General features: G+C 34.1%; 1 protein-coding gene across 4 annotated transcripts in view; it reads left to right on the top strand.

Moving 5' to 3' along the window:
• LOC138691298 (pre-piRNA 3'-exonuclease trimmer-like) overlaps positions 1–22,356 on the top strand; it is a 355,843-nt gene that overhangs the window by 96,997 nt on the left and 236,490 nt on the right. For all 4 annotated transcript variants that reach the window (XM_069813142.1, XM_069813140.1, XM_069813143.1 and 1 more), the window contains one exon: positions 1,384–1,485. In XM_069813142.1, coding sequence (XP_069669243.1) covers positions 1,384–1,485 — 102 coding nt within the window. The remainder of the gene's footprint in view (positions 1–1,383; positions 1,486–22,356) is intronic.

Here is a 22,356-nt window from a genome sequence, read left to right as displayed (position 1 = left end):
TATTTTACTCAGGTAGACCTATATGATAATCTTTAGACCTCCTGCGGCTCGGTGAAAAATGTAATCAGAGACCTAGGGCCGAATTCATAGTCAACACTTACCGTAAGGAAACACTTAAGCAGTTACTTATAATAATTTCCAATTCATAAATCCCACTAAAGTGAACACTTATTCAAATAAGGTAGCTTGTCAGTTTACTCAAGTGTTTCCTCATGTGCATTGTAATCAGCTGATTCGGTATACAATAGATGACGATTATGATTTAATTTAATTTATTGAGTTCTGTAATTAAAATGAAAATGAGTTTCGGCAAGTAAAAGATATATCAGAGATATGGAAAACCCTTTAGAGATGTATAATGATCAACAATTTAAGAGGAGATACCGTTTCGACAAGAACACTGTTATGAATATTCTCGTGTCTCTCATTGAAATTCACAGTACAACCATGAGGCTTACCGATTTCGCTACTGCTGAAAGTACTGGTTGCTTTTTTATTTTATGATGCAGCAGCATTTCAGGTAGATTGAAGTGGCTTTTTTTTCCTAAAAGTATTCACGTCCTAACAAAGTGTCATTTGCATTTTTGTTTGTATTCTATCCTAGGAATAAGCTGTTAAAATTTGCGTAATTATATCACTTCCACTTTGTTTAGCATAAAAATAACTGAAAAATAAATTAAAATGATTTACTTACAGGAATATTTCCGGGGTTTGCATTAAACTCAACTGCAATTTTGTCCCATGTCAATTTCTTCTTTTGGAGAGAACAATTATCAATTTTTTTTACTTTCGACGATATCTCCATATTTCATAACTAGTTCTCTTAGCTCACTTCTTTCTTTTCTGTAAAATGCTTTCTGGACATCTTGTATAATTTTTAGCTGTATAATATTTACTTCTGTATTTGTGTATGACAATAATGCCGACTTAACAATTTGAAGGCGCTGGAAAACAATTGAATGTAGGAAAGCGCTCACGTCTAGCCATGTTGCCATATTTCTTTCGATGTCAAGGGAATGCTCAGGGTATATGAATGATTAGCGTCTCTGCAATACGATCTGAAATAAGTGCTAAGGAAATGCTCATTACTTAAGTGTTTCCTCATTTTATAAGTGACGACTATGAATTCGACCCCTAGTTTTTTTACTGGTTATAGGAGGGACTGCAAGATAAATTTGTACGCCCTTACATTTTGAATTTCGGATTTTTTTTCCGATATGTATTAGTGTACAGGTCGACTGAGGGGGAACTTGAATATACTCACAGCCACAGCAGATAAACAGTCTAGTTCACAGAACCAGATCTTCATTCGCCTTGGACAGATAATATTTATTTATTTATTTAGTTACTTATCTATTTACATATTTATCTATTTATTTTCAGCTCACCTAACACATTTCAAGAAGAAGATACACAGCTTGTTTCCTGTTATTTATGATACGAAGTTCCTCAGTTTTGAGTTGAAGAAACTATTGAAAAAAGAAGGTATGTTCCAATTCCATCATTGCTGTATAACCCCACAGTTGATACAACGTCGTTAAAAAACTGATTAAAAATGTTCTATTCTGTGAAGTGCATTGGCTCCAAATCAACAATATTCAATGAAACATTTTCAGCACTGGATTCTTGATAATATCCGTGGATGATGTTACATAGCATTAGTTTAATTTCCTGTTTCATTCTGTGCTGGACTAGAAATTTTAGTGACTTATGGAGAAATGGTAAAATAAGACAAACAGAAGCATTTAAAACTAACCCCAACACCTATCTTCTTTGTTTGCTACGCATTTTATTTAGTTTCATTGAGATTTGCATACAGATCTTGTGTATAGAATCAAGGCTTTTCTGGTAATATAATATGCATATGGTGGTATAAAAATATAGTGGAAGGTCAATACTTTATTGTTTCAAGATTGCAAACTCATGTTAGTTGAAAGACATTGTAATAAATGCAAATGATATTCAGAAGGTAATTTATCAATCATTTGTAATTAAGTGTTAAAAGTAGTGTACGCAAAATTCAAGATGGAGGTAATTTTAGTTTAACTCAGAAATAGCATTACCAAAGTAGGTTCGGCTTTCTTCCTTACGCATTGTAGTCTTATTTTGTGCAGAAACAATTCAGATTACATCATTTTACAATATTGTTTACCCTTCCGAACTAATTTTATCCAGAGGATTACACAGAGCATTGACTGGGTGGCACAACCGACACGAAGGGCTTGCAACACACAACAAACCATCTCCCACATACTTGGCAGTTTTATTATTTATAGTAAGGAAAATTATATTACAATTTCAGTGAACAACTTATCAGATTGGAGCAAAGGCAAGTTTTGTTACAATAATCACATCATAATTCTTAGTTGTATCCAGGAATATTTTCGATTTTATAGAAAATCATCATCAGATGGAAAAGCAATAAATTAGACAGTTGAACACAAGTGAAATATAAAATGCATACATAATGAATAAAGCAATTTAGGAACATTATCATATATCGGAAATATTAAAACAACCTATAAAATTTAATGAAAACATGTATTTAAGAGGTGATACACATACTTATATGTCTTTTGGATTTTAATGATTACAAAATATAAATGTAAGATATGTGTATGTTAAAAGTTAAAAATTAATGATGCCATATTTTGAAGGTGGTTGAAAACTGGAGTTCTATGGAATATTTTGTCACTCGGGTCGATGAGGTGATTAAGACACCTGAAATTAATTAATAGATTATTTTAAGAGCGATAGTTAGAAAACTGTTAATTGTGAAGCAACAATAGTGCTTTTCTGTTAATACTTACGATGTTGAAAGTGGAAGAACGGAGTCAGATGCAGAAGTCAACTCATTGACACGTTACATGGCTTGTGACTGACTGTATATACTAGGGTGCTGCATTGGAGTTAAATCGCTCGCTTGAACTCGGTCGAGTGTCGCACCCTCGAGTGAGATACAATCGGTCGTGATACACTCGTAATAAATAGAAGCACAGTACAAGGTCATCTCACCGACATGTCTTATCTTGTATGGAAGGCGACAGATAAGATACATGTTTTGCTCACACTGTAAAAATAAGGCTTTATTTTCTGCATTTATGACAAACGTTTAATGGAACAGTCAATGGAATGTACCAAAAAGGAACATGAAGTTATAAATAAAATAGTATGAAAAACTTCGATGTACAGTTATTATTGCTAATTAATAATTATTCAATATTTGATTTACCACATATATAATATGATAGGTCCATACATAGTGTTCCGCCTGTATACTGCGACAATGTAGAAACGTTTTACAAAATATTATTGATATAGCAGTAGATTAATAACAATATTAGTACAGAGATAACGTCACAGAAAATATAATAAAACGAATAATCATGCTGCACAACTCTTACAGACGCAAAGATTGATACACTAATTATTAGAGATTATTATTATTATTATTATTATTATTATTATTATTAATATTATTATTATTAATATTATTATTACTACTAGAAAACTTGATACAGTTCTTGCATTATCGTGATTGTGTTCTCTGTTTATAATAATTACATTTACATCCAATAACATCTATCAGATGTGGCAAAAACAAAATCACTCCTGTATGAAAAAAAAAAAAAAAAAAGAAACATTTACCTACAACATTTATATTACATTTTAAAGCAAGTTTTGTAGTTGTACTAAGGAGAGATTAGTTAAACACTGCAAAGTTTTGAAATGATAAACATCTATGATGTTACTGCACAGTTCATCACTGTAACAAGAACGAATGTCTAATGCTCGGCTTATACCGTTTGAGGATTTATCGCTCGTGACAATTTTACCTATCATGCATGTGTGCTACCTATCGGATTATGCTATGAACTACTTGGCGCTTGAGCGAAAACATCCGATGCAGACCTCTGGTATATACTATGTAGAAAGTGGATGGGAAGGGGAGGGGAGGGGAGTCTTATTGAGACCAGGTGAAACAACTCGATAAATAGTTAAACAGTGATATGATATAGAAGATTTTGGGGGTTTGGAACTTGTTAATTTAACAATTGTGTGCTTACATTACAATTTTTGGCAGTGAAAAATTTTTCAGCTGAATTGATTAGATATGGATCATTTATTGTTTTTAAGATCTGTAATATATTATGAATACTATTTAGTTCATGGCCAGTGTTGATTAAGTGTGATGCAAATTAAGGTTTATTTCTGTTGTTAATAAAGTGAGATTTATGTTCTGTATACCTAGTATGAAAGTTCCTTTTTGTTTGACCAATATATTTCATATTACAATTAGTACAGTTTAATTGATAAACTCCACAATGTGAATATTTGTTAGTGTTTCTAATTTTGTTAGGGATTATGCTATTTAATTTATTGTTGGTTTTGTAGGTAATATGAAAAAAGTGGGAAGTTGAGTACTGGTATTAATTTTACCAATATAAGTCATCGAGTTCCAGGTTTTGATTTTTTGTTGGTTCTGAAGATTGTAAAGTAGTAGGGACTGTCTTATTTTTTAATATTCGAGTTCTATTGTGAATGAAATTCTGAATCATCTTCTTAATGAAGCCGTTTACGGTAGCTAGTTGTGTGATATATTTGTATTCTTTTGGGTAAGCTTGCTTATTGAGAGGAATGTTGATCAAACAATCAACTAAAAACCTAAATTTGCTAATTTTGTAGGAATATGGGTGATTAGAAGTTTGATGTATAATATAATTAATAGAAGTGGGTTTCTGAAGAAATTGTAGACAAATTTGAATTTTTTAATTCTTATGTTCAGATCAAGAAAATTAATGCTCCTGTTGTGTTCTATTTCATGGATAATGGTAATTTCGGGATGTAAGTTATTGAAAGAATTAACTATGTGTTCTGGTTGTGAAGTGCTATTATATATTATAAACGTATCATCAACGTACCGAAAGTATGTCTTAATGTTATGCTGCAACTACAAGTTAGAAATATATTGATTTTCAAGATATTGAAGGAAAACTTCAACTATGAAGCCAGATAAGGGGTCTTCCATAGCTAAGCCTTTTGATTGTTTATATCGTGAGCTTACAAGGAAAAGGTATTAAGTCCAAGAAGATGGTATTGAGATAAATCAGCTTGAAAGTTTGAATGTTTATGAAAAATCTGGTTTTGCATTTAAACTCATTTACTCCTTCTTGTTAAATAATACATGTATCAAGCTACATATTAGCATATTTTGCAAATTAAATTATAGTTTTAACACAGCTAGGGCTGAATTGAATGAAACTATATATTCACAGATTTTGAACTTCATGATATAAAGAGTGTGTTAAAATGTTCGATCTTTTTTAGAGGCTAAATCACAAGCTTCTTAAAAGTCATCTTCAGAATCATCACTTATCATTTTCACTGTCATCCACAGCAGGTACTGAAATCTTGTCAACTGCAATGTCACATGTTGGCAGAGTGTTGCACCAGCCACGCATCTCTTCAGGAATTATACTTGCTCGACAGACTTTTAGAAGATTATTCTTCTTTGCTGAGCTTATTGGCAACGAATTTGAGTATTCTGCCAGTGGTTGTTTTGGACAAACAAATGGTCGTGCCTCTCCACGAATTTTGATTGGTCTATATTCATCAGTATAGCCACACTTACATTGCAGAACCCAAGATGTTTCTTTCATGTAATTAAAAGACTTTACTTTGAGCCAATTAACGACATCACCATTCTCATTTTTGGATTTCTTTTTCACCAACATTTTTGCCACCTGCTGTAGATTGAAGTATTTCTTTCAGAGAGAAGGTTCAAAGTTTACAAATATTTTTTTTCTGAAAATACTGTATACCAGTAGCAAGGCAATTCTGATGTCTTCCAAACGCAAAGGAGGAGGAATCGTAAAAACAGTGGCCCTCGTCAAGAATCTTATGAGTCCTCCTCCTTCCTGGAGTGCTGCTGATGACTCAACAGAGAATGAAGTCTTTCTGCCTTCCAATAGCTTGAACAAACCTCCTTTCGCCGCTCTTCAGAAATGTTTTCATTGCACGTCAGTCCACACAAGTTACAATTTAGAGGTTTTAGGAATTTCAGCATCTTGTGATTTTTTATTTCGTGTCATGCCATCCCTACATTAATTTTTTTCACATTGCGTTTCCATTTGCTTGGATTCCTTTTCTCCATCTACTTCCACTTTCTTGAGTTGGTTCCCCAGGTGTCTTCTGAATACTCAGAGTTAGTATGATAATGAGAATCTAAATCTGCAAAATCATTTCCGAAAGAATTATCAATTTTCTCCAGCACATCTCGTTCACTTATGACTGATGAGGTTTCTGCTGGTAAATGATAATTTTGTTTATTGCATCCTGAAGAATAATTCTTGTTATGAGAAATTAAATCATCATGTTTGTTCTAGATTTATATATTATTTAATTTATTTCGCCTATCTCCAGTTCCAGTCATTCAAGACAAGTAATTCTATACTTTTGGTTACACCCTTCTCACAGTTCTATTGTCAGATCATATGGAATTTAATTTATTAATCGAACATTTTTAATAAGAAATGCAATATCCGCAGTAAAATGTTTAATATTTACTACCTTGTTGTCATTAGGTGGTCTACGTTTAGAATTTATTGTTTTGGTATTGTTTTTAATATTATAATAATGAATATTTAATAATGAACCTGCTGGATCCCAAAACAAGATTTAAAAAATGATGAGATATAGCATAAAAATAGCAACTTCACCTCAAAATGTTAAAGTAATTACAGTGTTTATTTGTTTTTGATATCATATATATTTTAAGAAAAGTCACTTACTAGCAATCACTTCAGTATTTTTTCTGCAAACCTAGCTGCAATAATTTCGTTCCTCTATCATATAATTGTTCATGTTTATGAAAACATATGCAATCAATGTTAATCATTAGCATAGATCACTATGTATCTGATCAGATTATGAGCTAAAATCATTCTGCCTGTACAGTTGTCAAAAAAAAAAAGTGGCCGCACTCGTGAAGAGCGAATATTTTCAAAGTCCACTTTGGGTCGCAGCGATGTTACACGATGCATGTGCTTGTACAAGCAGTTCCAGAACTATGAAAGTGTTACATATCTGCGCCTCGTAGACCAGCGGTAGAGTGCTTGTTTAATGATTCAAAGGTCGTGGGTTCGGGCCTTCTTCAAGTTTTCATTTTATTTTTTAATCGTTCTTTAGCAATGTAAATGATATTCAAATTATTATTTATATCCAGTTATCGTTCTTTATGGATATCACGTTATTTATATTTTGTTATCGTTCTTTAGAGATATGAATAAAATTCAGGTCATCATTTGTATACTGTTATCGTATTATAACGATATGAATAATAATTATTATTGTATCTCCAATGGGGGTTAGCCCTATTTTACATATGTATGTTAGGGCTATAGTTTTATACACAAAAAAGATAAGCATAAAGAGAAATGGAAAAGAAAATTAAATTAGCTTACGCGATGTAAACAAAACATAAACAATCCGTAAATTAGGCATTGCGATTGCAAAACAAATATCAGGTATCAATTTGAAACATACAAAAACATTAACAACACACATACGTAACACTTCTATAACACAAATATGCAGCTTTCCGTACCATACATCATAAATTAATACACAATAGTCACACAAACACAATCAAACTATAATTACGACATTGCGACGACATCAAGCATCCCATAACTGACTCACATACATAACAAATCAAGCATCCATTACAACACATACACTTCAACATAGTAACCACACTTTTAAAAGTTACAAATTTGGCTCCAAGAAGAATAAATAGGACACTGTTACTAATTACTATTCTTCTACAATTTCTTAAATACATCTGTAATAAATCTGTGAAAATCCGATATGAATAATATTCACGTCTTTATATTGTTACCATTCTTTAGCGATGTAAATAATATTCAAGTTATCATTTATATTCTGTTTTCCTTCATTAGCATTATAAAACAATATTCAAGTTATTTATATTGTTATTGTTCTTTCGCAATATATTAATTAAACAAACCGATATTTATCATTTATATTCTGTTATCGTTCTTTAGTGATACTGTATAAATAATATTCAAGTTATTTATATTGTAATCGTTCTTTAGCGATATAAATAACATAAATTTAATATTAGGTTTGGAAAAATCCAATTGGATAATACTGGTATTAGTTTTTCTTTTTGTATTATTACATTATACTATCTTGAACCACAATAAAATGAAAAGGAGTAACGAGGAATTGAACCTGAGACGTTGACATCTAAATTCCGACGTTCGTCCGCTGAGCTACGAGAGCAAAAGTGTGGAAACATTTTCAGAAAAATTGGCCCAATCACACTCTAAGATTTTCTGATAATTCGTAGAAGCTAGTCCAGGATGCGGGGGGCAAAGGCTAATTGAGATTTCCCGGTCTCTGACCGGGTCAAACATCCTGATAGAATTAATATTTAACCCTTGCTGTGACTTTCGGTGAAGTCCGGAGGGCCCAATTAGTCAAATCCACTCTCCTCATCTCCACGCTTGGGCCCCCTGGAATTTAATAAGATGCGAAAGAGATAGTGGTGTGCGGAAAGCAACGGGATGTTACCCCATTTAGGCCTATCCTCCACAAGAAAAACTGCAAACATGAACAAAGGAAGCTTTTAATAGAAGAAGAAGGATCTTCTGCGGACCTCTGGAAAAAGAACTAAGGAAGAGACTAGTGAAGTGCTTTGTGTGGAGTGTGGCATTGTATGGGGAAAGAACGTGGACATTACGATGAAATGAAGAGAAACGAATTGAAGCATTTGAAATGTGGATGTGGAGAAGAACGGTGCGTGTAAAGTGGACAGACAGAATAAGAAATAAAATTGTGTTTGAAAAAGTGAGTGAAGAAAGAATGATGCTGAAACTGATTAGAAAGAGAAAAAGGAATTGGTTGGGTCTCTGGTTGAAAAGAATAATAGACGACATTAGGATATGTGGATCATATGCGGAGACTAAGAGGAAGGCAGAAAATAGGAAAGATTGGAGATTGCTGGGTTTGCAATGAAAGACCTGCCCATGGACAGAACATTTATGTGTGTATGTTCAGAATGCCTGGAATATCGTGTCTAAGAACAGTCGCTATTTGCAAAGACTAGTCGATTCCATGCCCACTCGACTGCAAGATGATCGAGATAAGAGGAAGATAGACTAAATATTGAATTGTGGCTTTTTGTTTTGTTTTTTGAACGCTTAATTGTTTGAATGTTTTAAGGCCGACGCCAGTAAATTTGTTATGTTTATGCCATGAAAGATATTTTATTGAGAATAAAATCTTTTTTCTTTCCATTTGCAGCCACAATATCATAATGATAATGATAAAGTCATGGCATAATATATTAATGAACCTGATGTTAATTACTAAAATAATCATAAAAGAGAAAGGAGCCATTATGTCTAGTTTGTCTCTCTCAAAAACAGAATAAAAAAGGACATAAAAAGCACGAGGTTGTAGTCGAACGCAGGACCTCATGAATAAGAGGCCTGAACGCTACCATTATGCTATCGAATAACACACAATATACTTCAATTATAACTGTAGATATCAGGCAACGTGGTCCAACAACATGTAACATCGCCTGTCTCCGAATTGTAGCGAAGATACCTGAAGGGAACTTTGTTTCAGGAGAGCGGCCACTTTTTCTTTTGACAGCTGTACAGATATTCTGAAAGTGATATTGAGGTGTACATGCAAAAGGTATTAAGTGCACTTAATACTCTTTCCTGTCAACATTTTGTTTGCAATGGACTTAATGATTTGTGAATGTTTCGTTACTAATGAACTATAAGAGTTAAAGCTTAATTCATTTTCCCAGTAGACAAAGCATAATTTATTGTATTTAGTATCATTAATAACTCATTTTTCGCATTTTTGGACTTAATACCTTTTCCTTGTAAGCCCACGATATATTTTATTGTCAAATGTGAAGTAATTTTGATAGAATGAAATGTGTAATATATTTTCAATTTGTTTTATTAGGTTGGGGTTAAAATTTAACTCTTGCAATTTTGTCACTATTATTTGAATAGTTTCTTCAATAGGGATGTTCATATAAAGGTTTTCTATGTATAAAGAAATCATTTTATCATGTTTATTAATTTTTAGCCTACCAAATTGTTGGATCAGTTGTTGTAAATTCAAAAGAGTAGCCTATATTTATTTTCTATTGACAGTGGTTTTCTTCTTCTTCTTCTTCTTCTTCTTCTTCTTCTTCAAGAATTGTAAGAAGGATATATTAATTTTGTAATTTGGAGCCTGCATGCTATTAACAATGGGTCTCATAGTTAAATTTGCTTTATGGATTGTAGGCAAAGTTTTCAAATTAGGGATAGTGGGATTTTGATTAATATATCTATAGGATTTTGAGGTAGGAATAAGGACGACTGCTGATTTTATAGCCTGTTTTATATGTTTTTGATTGCAACTCAAACCAAGAAATGGATTCGGAACGCCTTAAAATCTGTGCTTCAGTGGCTGGCCATGATAATATCTTTGAAAAATATTGGAGTGCAAGAGGTCAAATGACTTTATTGCCAAACGCCTGGCATTAGAAAACAACAACAACATATGTTTTTGATAGAGTTCAATAGAGTCCGTTTTGAATTCTGTTATATGATTTTTTGTGATGAAGTCCAATGTTTTGTTTATATAATCCTCTTTTTTCATCAAGACAATAGAATCAGATTTATCTGCTTTAATATGAATAATATTATTGCGACGAAGTTTTTTCCCCAGTTTGATAACCTTTTTATGTTCAGATTTAGCTTTTTGTATTTGGTGTTTGGTTTTAGGATCTTTAAAATACTGTGAGATTATTTTTGAAGCTTGATATCTAAGGTGTTCTTTATTTTCATGTGAACTATTTTGAATAATATGTTCAGTTTCTATGATTAAGTTATCAATAGTTTTGTTTTCATCATTATGTTTGTAGCCTTTGTTAATGATCTCTAGTTCTGGTGGCAAAAGGGAGATGTCTGTTAAATTGGTTAAGCGATTTGTTGAATTCGGAATATGTTGTGGTGTAGATGGTTGTGATTTTGAGGTGAGTAGGGTGTTTAATTTCTTATCAAGGGTCTCATATTTGGTTTTCATTAATTGATTTACTTTTCTTGGCTTATTTGTTGTATGCTATCCCAGTATATGCCGGTTAATTTTGCTGTATGGAGGTGCAATGAATATAATTTGTTGCGGAGTATTTCTTTTTTCTTGTGCTGAAATTTAATTTCATTTTTAAGCGAACAAAATTGGGTTTGTTGCTTGGTTTTCTTGGCAGCTATGGAAGAGTTGTTGATTTTGATAGTTGCATATTTAGGTATCACTTTATTTTGGATGCATTGTTTGTTGAACCATAAATTGGCTTTGGTATTGTGTAATTTCACTTTGTTGTTCAATTATGCATAAGCAATTTTTTTTGCCTGACTGCCTTCGATAAATTTAAAAGTCATGTTGAAGTTAAAGTCCAGATAAGTTGAATAATATAAGTAAGGAAAATTAAATTACAATTTCAGTCAACACCGTATCAGATTGGTACAAAAGCAAGTTTTGTTACAATAATCACATCATAATTCTTAGTTGTATCCACGAATATTTTCCTTACATAAAACATTGCCTGGATTCAGGTGAACAGATGGAAATACGATTCATGAAGGGATCCAGAGACAACACAACCCAGTTTGCTGTGCTCAGAGTAACTCCAACGATCTATCATGCAATGAGGAACGGAGGAAAGGTATACATTGGCTACAGTCGTTGTCCAGTGAAAGACCATATACCTGTTACACGCTGCTATACATGCTGTGGATACGGCCATATAAGCAAGGATTGTACGTTCGAGAGGCATTGTAGGCGATGCGCAGAAGATCACAGTTTTGATATCTGTCCACAGGAAAAGACTGTATGTATCAACTGCTTGAAATTTAACACTAAAATGTCCAGTAGGAAAAATACTGAAATGTGCGCCACTAATCATGATGCTACTGACACTAACTGCCCTGCATACAAGAAAATTGTGGAAATTATAACTTCTAAAATTAATTATGGCTAGGCTAACCATCTTCAATCAGAACGTGCACAAATCATTAGTTTCAACGCACGATTCAATAACTACCTCAGACTTTCATTCACCGGTTATCGATACTGACATTAAAATGCTTTGTGTACAGGAACCTAATGTTACGCAAAACCGTGTGGCAGGCTTTGGTCCTGGCTGCAATTTGTACATCGGTACAGGGATAAGAAGTGACACTAACAATGAAAGACCTAGAGCAGCTATAATTACAAAATACTCACACGTACTACACTTACCTCAATATTGTACACCCGATTTGGTTTTAGTTTGTGTGAACTGGTGTGGAATTGAAATTTACATTTGTGGTGTTTACTGCGAACCAGGGCGTGATCTGACTGTTGAACTTAACGATCTTCAGCGTGTATGTGAGAAATTAAAGGGAAAACCTCTGTTTATCACAGGGGACATAAATTCAAAACACTGTGCATGGGGCAGTCCAGTGGATGATGCTCGGAGTAAAATGTTCTATGATCTTTTCCATGCTCACAATTTAGTTATTCTTAACAATGGGATTATTCCAACATATAGGTATAGCAATTCCAGCAGCTTTTTAGATGTTAGTGTTTGTATCACCAACCATCCAGCCAGTTCTTTTGAGTGTCCCCAATACGAGAAAATAGTCATCACAATATCCAAAATCAACTATGGGTGAACTTACCATTTACCAACAAAACCTGCACAAATCACTTACGCCTACTCAAGAACTGGTTCATAACGCAGATTTTTCATCCAGTACAATAGACAACAAAATTAAATTACTTTGTGTTCAAGAACCCAATACCAAACGAAACCGTGCTTCTGGATTTGGCTCTAATACCTTCATATTCGAACATAATAATAATGAAACTGCAAATAATCAGGGCAATAACATAAGGGCAGCAACAATAACAAGACACAATAATGTTATTAATCTTATTCAGTACTGCACCCCTGACAGAGTAGTGGTATGTGTTGATCTTTTCGGTCAGGATATATATGTCTGTAATATCTATTGCGACCCGGACTGTGACTTCACGCAGATACTGAATGAGTTGGAGGCTATTTGCTCTGATCTTAAGGGAAAACATCTGTTAATTGTAGGGGACATCAACGCCAAACATCATGCTTGGAATAGTCCTGTTAGCGATTATAAAGGAAAGCAATTCTTTGATTTCTGTTGCTCACACAATTTAGCTATCCTGAACACTGGCAACAAACCTACCTTCAGACGCAACAACTCCACGAGTTTCATCGACGTGAGTGTATGTAGTCATTCTCTAACACCGTTCATCGTAGAATGGAAAGTTAGTGACTTTCACACAATGTCTGATCATGAATTAATCATAATCGACATAAAACTACAACCAAAGTTATATACTAATGCAGGAAGTGCACGCATTTACAAAACCAACAACGTCAAATGGTCGCGATTCCAAAGGGCAGCACGACTCAAACTGCGTCGAACATCCATAAACATTAATAATAGCAACACGCCGGAATCACTTAACTCAGCTATAGAACAACTGACTAGAAACATAACAGAACTATGTGAAGCTCATCTGCCAAAGAAATCTCAAACCGCGATCAAAAACTACTGGTGGACCGCAGAGTTAAACATAATGAGAAAACGAGTGTTAGCCAGCCACAGACGATACAAACGATGTAAATGTGAAACGCTTCGAATTAAATACGAGCAATTTTACAACAACATTAAAACTGATTACAAAAACAAAATTTTGCAGGCTAAAACTAAGGCATGGAAGGAGTTCTGCTCATCGCAAAGTCCACAAAACCCATGGGGGATAATTTATAAAATGTGTCGAAAACCCGAGAACTTCAACAGATCTCTCAATACTATCCAAACCGACAACGGGTTTACCTCTAATACATACGAAACAGCTAGTGTCCTAATCAATAAATTCTTTCCTGATGATTCTATAGACACGGATGTGCACAAGCGTACCAGACTTGAATCCGAGCTGTCACCTGACACGGAAGATGAACCACAATTCACAGCAGAAGAGGTAGAGAGGGCAATAAAAAAATTGAATGATAAAAAAGCACCAGGGATTGATGCAATCTCTGCCAATATAATTAAAAATGTACATACGAGCTGTGCCGATCTCTTTGTGAGTATTTTCAATAAATGTATGTCATTGCAAGTCTTTCCTGACTGCTGGAAAATCGCAAATGTTAAAATAATACCAAAACCGCACTGTCATAACCGAACAGCAAACGCCTATCGGCCTATCTGTCTGCTACCTGTTATGGGAAAACTCTTGGAGAAACTTATTATAGATAGAATTATGTATAACTTGTATAATACAAATATGTTAAAAGGGAATCAATATGGGTTCACACCGCAAAAATCCACAGAAGATGCAGTGCTTCATGTTGTGAACTGGGCAAATCAAACTCTAAGACGTCGGCAGTTCGGATTACTCATATCACTGGACATTTCGGGGGCATTTGACAACGCTTGGTGGCCTAAAATTATGTCTCAACTGAAGAAAAAAGGTTGTCCTAGAAACCTATATAACCTAGTCAAAAATTACTTTAGCAATCGCAAAGTACAACTCACGATAGGAACTACTACTCTAATGAAAGACGTTAATAAAGGATGTCCCCAGGGTTCCTGCTGTAGTCCAGGGCTTTGGAATATCTTATATGACGACCTGCTACAGATGGATCTGCCAAATGATTGTCAATTAATAGCATATGCTGATGACGCTCTCGTCCTAATAACAGCTGACAATATAAACTGTATTGAAAACAAAGCCAATGAAACGCTGACTTCCATATCCAAGTGGGGAAAAGACAACAAACTACAGTTCAACCCTCTTAAGACAAAAGCCTTGCTGATTACAAGGAAAAGAAATTACGACCTACCACACATACAGATGGACATGAAGGATATCGACATAGTAGAGACACTCTTGTATTTAGGCGTCACTCTCGACAAACGTATGTCTTTTAAGGCACATATTGATTCACTAGTCACTAAATCACACCAGTTTCAATCTGCTTTGCATAGGGCCACCAGACCAACCTGGGGTCTTAGTCCTGATATATTGCGAACAATATATCATGGCGCTTTCGAACCATTGATATTATACTGTGTCTCGGCATTTCAAAATATACTTCACAAAAAGTGGGTTCAAAATAAATTGATACAAATCCAGCGTGGATTCATTCTACGAATCACGAAGGCTTACAGAACCACATCGACAGACGCAGCCCTAGTGATCGCGGGTATACCACCATTGTTTTTAAATGCCATGGCTAAAGCTGAAATCTCTAACGTGAAAAGAAACGGGATATTTATAGAACAAGAATCATATCTTGAGGTGGAAAAAAGATCACATTTTCAATTAACTGGTCATCCGAAAGATTTTCACCGTGCATCAAATACATGTACAGATCGACATGAATACAACATCTATACTGACGGCTCTCGGTTGCAAAAGGAGAACGACGTCACCTTGGTGGGCTGTGCTTTTGTTACCTACTACAACACTACTGAAGTCCACTCTGCCACGTTCCGCCTGGCGCCCATGTGCTCCGTGTTCCAAGCAGAACTCTTTGCCATCTTGCAAGCAGTGAAATGGAGCATTACCAACGGGATTGACTCATGTATTCACAGCGACTCTCAATCTGCCTTACAAACCATTGACGATAAATACAACTTGCATTCTATAGCCGTCGAAATTAGATCCCTAATACTTAAATTTGAAGGTCGTATTTGCTTAATGTGGGTGCGCGGCCACACAGGTACTGAAGGAAACGAAAGAGCGGATACATTAGCGAAGCAAGCGGCCTCAACCAACTCAGAATATAAATATTCCACCTGTCCTATTTCGTACATCAAGCAGAAGATCAAGCACACAACTACACTCAAGTGGAATACATACTGGAACTCTAGTGTTAAAGGCTCTGTGACCAAGAAATTATTCTTTCCCAATGTACAAGACAGACTATGTTGCAGTCAGTTCTCAACCGACTTCTTTTACACCAAATTTATGACCGGCCATGGAAAATTCGGTTCCTACTTCGAAAGATTTAGGATCAAAAGTGCAGAAGAATCTCTGTGCATATGCAAAGAGAATCAGACTGTTGAACATTTGATTTTTCACAGTCCAGTGTTCGAAAGGAAAAGACACTTTTTAAGATATCATATCTCGGATTGCAATTTAAATTACTCCACACCCCTTTACCATTTTCTTAGAAAAAAATGTTGTTACAAACAATTCACAGAGTTTATACACCACATCCACGCAAGACTGTAGCTGTTAATTGTATATAAATTAATGATGTTATAAAATCCTAATGCACTATGTAAAACAAGGTGTCTATCTTTGGGACATAATAATAGTAATGACAACAATAACTATGTTTGTATTATAGATTTTACTATTGTTGAGTATTTGATGACAGGTATATAGTTTGTAACCATAAGTAATTTTGTTTTTATTTTTTCTTTCCTATCGCAAACCAACTATATAATAGGTATTTTATTTGTAACTACGCCAATTATGTGCATTACCTCATTAATATTGCTTAAAATTGTGTATAAGATCACAAATTAATGTAATAATCTTGCAATTTCTCTACACCTTCGATTATAATTTCTAATTTTATTTCATTTTGTTTTAACTGAAAGTAATTATTGCATAACGTATTAGTATTGTTTACTGTCTCTTAATTAGTATATTTATATTGTAACTATGATTCACACCTACTATTAATTCTTTAAAATTGTGTATTATCACTACATATTGTATTTCACATGTAACAAACTACAACCCTAATATACCAAAGGTAAAATAGGGTTTCAATATTTGGATAACAATAATAATAATAATAATAATAATAATAATATTTTCGATTTTACAGAAAATCATCATCAGGTGGAAAAGCAATAAGTTAGACAATTGAACACAAGTAAAATATAAAATATAAAATTCATACATAATGAATAAAACAATATAGGAACATTATCATATATCGGAAAAATTAAAACAACTTATAAAATTCAATGAAAACATGTATTCAAGAGGTGATACGCATACATATATGTCTTTTGGATTTTAATGATTACAAAATATAAATGTAAGACATGTGTATGTTAAAAGTTAAAATTTAAAGGGGAACTGAACAAAAAATTACATGTTTGTTTCATTTAAAAATGAGTAAGAGGTCTGATTGTGCATTATAATGGCGAAAACTAGAACTCGATCCGACTTACCGTTTGCGAGTTGTAGCGTATTGTAGCAGAGAGAGCTCCAAGGTCGTGACATCACACGGCTACTGCAAGCAGAAGTTGGAGTACAGCTGTTTCACTTGAGATCAGGAACATGTATGCATTGTTGTAATTACACTCCACTGCTACCGCAACTTAACTCAACACAAGACTTTAGTTTTACTGTTGCACTCTTTATTCACATAGTTAATCCAATCCGAGAAAAGTACCTGTCTCTCATTTCCGCTTTTGTGGATTTGGCTTTGTGGAGTGAACCCATATTGCAGGGTATGTCATTCTGATCACTAACATCTGGTATTACATACTTCAGAGATCTGTGTTCATTAACGTCATTCACTATTTGCTTTACAAGATTTTGTCTCCACTCAAATGTTTTCTTCTCGTACTTTTTCTCATAAACCCAATCTCCAGATGATTTAGAAAATTGCACTGAACCGCTCACAACTTCTTTGCCTTGGTGGAAGTTGTGGTCAAGAGCTGCTATCATTGATTAAATACATGCCTTCAAATGAAAAATGGGTTCTTTTGGCACATATTTAAGACATTCGTTATGATAAGATTCAAGACTTCCTGTGTGACAGAAATGACTGAGGTGCATAATGTCATTTAAAAATGTGGTATTCATAATGATGTTATGTAAGTCATGGTAGTTTTTGGAATGCTTAGTGAGCCAATTGGTTGCTTTAATTTGTTCAGTACTTAGCACGTTGTGAGCACATGAATGGAATTTCTCATTACCTTCCCAATTGTGAATGTTAACAAGTGATTCAGAATTGAGATAAATTTCTCCTTTAGCAGTACACTGTTATTCTCACACGTAAACGATGCCCACCATAAATGATTATATATTGTTTCCATTCATGAAAGATAGTGGATTTCGGAACATTGTTAATCCTTTTCATTAGAAATTTAGCAAGGTGCCAAACATCAAATTCGTGGTGTATGTGTGGAAATTTGTTTTTCAATAAAGCTCTAATCCCAGTGTGCCTGTCTGTTAGGAACAATTTAATAGGTAATTTCTCATCCATAGTGCTTAATACTTTTTCACAAGCAGCTCTTTTAATGTCACCAGCTACAGTTCCTCTTTGTACAAAGCTTTCTGGAATGTAGACCTATAGACATATGGGTCATTTTTCGGGAAATCATTTTAAGTGATCCGCCATATTGTATAGAATATTCCCTCCAAGTTTAGTTTCATACTTTGGCCATTTGAGTGAATGGCAGCACTTATCGTGTCTGATGTGCAGTTGTCTGGAGCCTGTGCTGTGCACTAGATCTGTTGATATTAGTTTATGTAAATTTGTTTTTACATAAAACGAAGTGAAATGGAACCTAATGGAAGGAAAAGGAAAATGATTTACTGCAGCACCAGTTTGAGGAAGAGAGATGCTAAAAGAAAGAGGTCAAGTGGTGATACATATGTAAACAGTACCGGAGTTGAGGTTAAGAATAAGGAGTTTGTGCCAGTGAACGAATGTTGCCAGAAAAAGTGCCATAAATCCAGCAGAAGGAATTATATGAATTATTTTATAATGGACAAAGTAAGGAACTGCAAGGTTCCTATTTAGCACGCGCCACGGAACTACAAGGTAAGAAACCAAATAGAAAGAAAACCGAAAATCCAAAGACCTTTCGAAACAACACATGGGAGCATATGTTATTTATAGCAGGATCTAAGATTAAAATTTGCCGTCCAGCTCTCTGTAAGCTTTTCCAAGTGTCAGTAAGGAGACTGAGGGTCATACAAAAAAAGGTATTACATAATGAAACCTTTGAAGAAAGAAGGGGCAGTCATGACAACCGTCCACATAAATTGGAATCATATGTCTGGGTTAAATTAGAGGGACATTTAAGCATGATTCCAAGTGAAAAGAGCCATTATTATGGCAGTAAAACAAATTTAAATTACTTTCAGAATCCAAACTTAAATGTCAAGACATTATTTGAAATGTTTTCCAAAAACTTTTTTGAACAAACTGGTAAAAAGCTTACTATGAAATATGTAACTTATTTCAAGTTTTTAAAAGAACATTCTAACTATGCCTTCAAGCAGCCGAAGACAGACATTTGTGACTTTTGCTCACAATGTCAGAACACTTTGAGAAGTGATCCAACAGATGTTTGTAAAGTAGAGTACGCACTGCACCAGAGGAAGGCAGAGAGATACCTATCCATGAAGGGAGATTTTATCCTTAAGACCAAAACAGACCCTTCTTATCTTGTTGTTGAGTTCGACTATTCTCAAAATCTACCAGTTCTGAAGTTGAATGTAACCAGCCAATTTTATAAAAGGCTTCTATGGTTGTATGCATTTAATGTTCACATACAAAATGACAGTTCCTCGTTTATGTACTGTTTTATGGAAATGGAGGCGAAAAAAGATTCAAATTCAGTTGCCTCATTTCTAAACCATGCTTTAAGAAAGAAACTTAGTGAATTCCATAATGTGAAAAAAGTGATTTTGCTTTCTGATGCCTACGGAGGGCAAAATAAAAATTTAGTTACGACTTCATTTTGTTCATGGTTAGCCAGAGTCTGTCAAGTGGAAGTTACACACCTATTTCCTGTCCGGGGACATTCTTTCGGACATTGCGACAGGAACTTCGGACTGATGAAATCAAAATTGAAGAAAGTGGAGACAATCCCAACTGCATTACCATATCTTTCAGCTATGGTAGAGTGTAGAACCTATCCTTCGCCATTTGAAGTTTGCATGGACAGAACACTAATAAAGGACTGGAGAAGTGGTCTCAACGAATATTGTCTCCTCCCTAAATCCATTGCAAAAGGGAGTGTATTCAAGATACAATCATACACACAACTGAAATATACAACTAATGGAACTATACTGTGCTCACCAACTTACTTCAGTACATTTACCCCGTTTCGTCTATGGAAACAGAAATATAGTACCCAACAGCTAAAAGATATTGAACTTTCAACTGTAATCAAGCACCAGTAAAATCTGTGAAAGAAGATGATGTTCGTGGCTTGTATAAATACATGGATGAAGAAAGTTGTATTTGGTTGGATAGGGTGTTTGATGAAGCAAAGTATAAAATGTAAGAGTCAGTAACAAATAATAAAATATAATAATTGTTAATTGTATTTTATTATATTATTATATTTAATTATTATTATTACTACATCTGAAATTAAACATATTACAGCAATACTAATGGCCGGTTTGTCCAAGTATTGTTAGAACACTTAACGACTGTTAAACCTTCAACAGTTTGTTAAATACAGTTTTTCCATTTGTTCAACACCAATTTGGCTTAACAGATTCTTAACCGATTGTTAACTTTAAATGTAGGATTTCAGGCCATTAACTCATTTAACAAACAGTTAAACATGGCGGATAACACCACAGCTGTTCTGACAAAAGTTGTGAAAATAATATGTTATGTTTCTCTTTGAGGAATGTTTAGAGTAAGGGTGGTTTCACCAAGCTTCAGTAAATCAGTCCAAATGAAACATTAACTAGTACTGAACATTAAAATATTTACACGAGTACATTTATATGTGCGCTGTCTCCGTAGACTTCAAGCCGAGCAGCTATATGTGCCTCGTTGTGCTGGTTTCGTCATTCCTCTTCGATGGAGCAGTCAGTAGCGAGTTGGCTTGCCATTCCTGGGGGTCCGTGTTCGATTCTCGACGATAACTTTTTTTTGTATTAACGTAACTAATTTTTATACATGTTACCTTTCTTCATCTTTTTAATTTTATGTAGTGGAACGAATTATTTTGCAACTCTGGCTCCACTAGGAGAATTTAAAAAACTCTTGGGAGATCAATTTTCTTCCCGAATTAAAACTAAAATAAACAAACAAATTAAAGAAAAATAAAAGAAATACACATGTGGCTCTAATACTTTGTACACATGCCACTGCCTGGCATTTTCGGGGCATTGAGTCCACCAGATCGCGGAAATAGTTCTGGTCCTCAGCGAAATCTTCCCAGGTAGCCAGAACTTGATCCCAGAACTGCCTAGATTTTGAGTTGGGATGTCTCGATATTTGTCAATCCTTCTCTTTTTCATGCTTTTCCGTGAACTGTCTTTGAACGTTTATGGCGGTGTGTGTGGAGTGATTATCCTGCTAGAAAATTAAATTTCCATCAGAAAGAAAACGATTATAAATTCCAAGAATCCAGCTCTTTCACTTCTGTTTTAAAGCCAGTGCAAACATATCTTATCGCTAGCTATAATATAATTCTAATATATGAAAGTTAATATACCAATTAAGTTTTGTTATGTTTGAATGCACATTATGTATTAATTTACTAATATTTCTTAAGTACCGGTATGTAGTTATAATAATCGCTTTCATGTCTTAAAATAAAACTCAGTTGTATGTTACCTAGTTGACTAATTTCAGCTTTGTCTCAGCCGTTTTTATGATATTCTAACCTATGATCAGTTTCTTCTAAAATTTTGAGTACCGATACCACGATCTTCGTGACGCAGTATCTTTTGTGAATTTTTGTGTCATTCAAATTTTCAAAATGATCGGTTTTTAAATGGTTAACATTATTATCTCCATTTGGCTCTTAATTTTCGAGCAGTTCCAGATATAACAATTCTGCGCCGAAACGTTCCGCATTTTATATTGCAACTAATGAATAATTAAAAATTTAAAGACGGAAATGTCTATCATTAAATTTAATGATAGTTTTACTGGTTCGTTAGGCTAAAGATGCTTGGTGAGAGATAAAAATGATTTAATGAACCAGTAAATCAATTAATGAATTATTAAAACCTTAATGAAGCTTTGTGAAACTGGCCAAAAGACTGGTAATATATAATTTAAAAGATATTTTGGAATATTAATATATGGAAGATAATCTTTATAAGTCAACTGATTATTATACTGACGCTTATTTCGATGCTGAGCTATTATTCATTTAATATTGAGAAAATGTGCGATCTCAACGTGGCAAGAAATTGAAGTCAGATTTGAATATCCTACAAACAGAATTAGGCCACTTGTTCCAATTCACCAGCTACTATTAA

Source organism: Periplaneta americana, chromosome 16, assembly GCF_040183065.1.
Source record: "Periplaneta americana isolate PAMFEO1 chromosome 16, P.americana_PAMFEO1_priV1, whole genome shotgun sequence".
NCBI classification, from domain to species: Eukaryota; Metazoa; Arthropoda; class Insecta; order Blattodea; family Blattidae; genus Periplaneta; species Periplaneta americana.
This window is presented reverse-complemented; position numbering and strand designations above follow the sequence as displayed.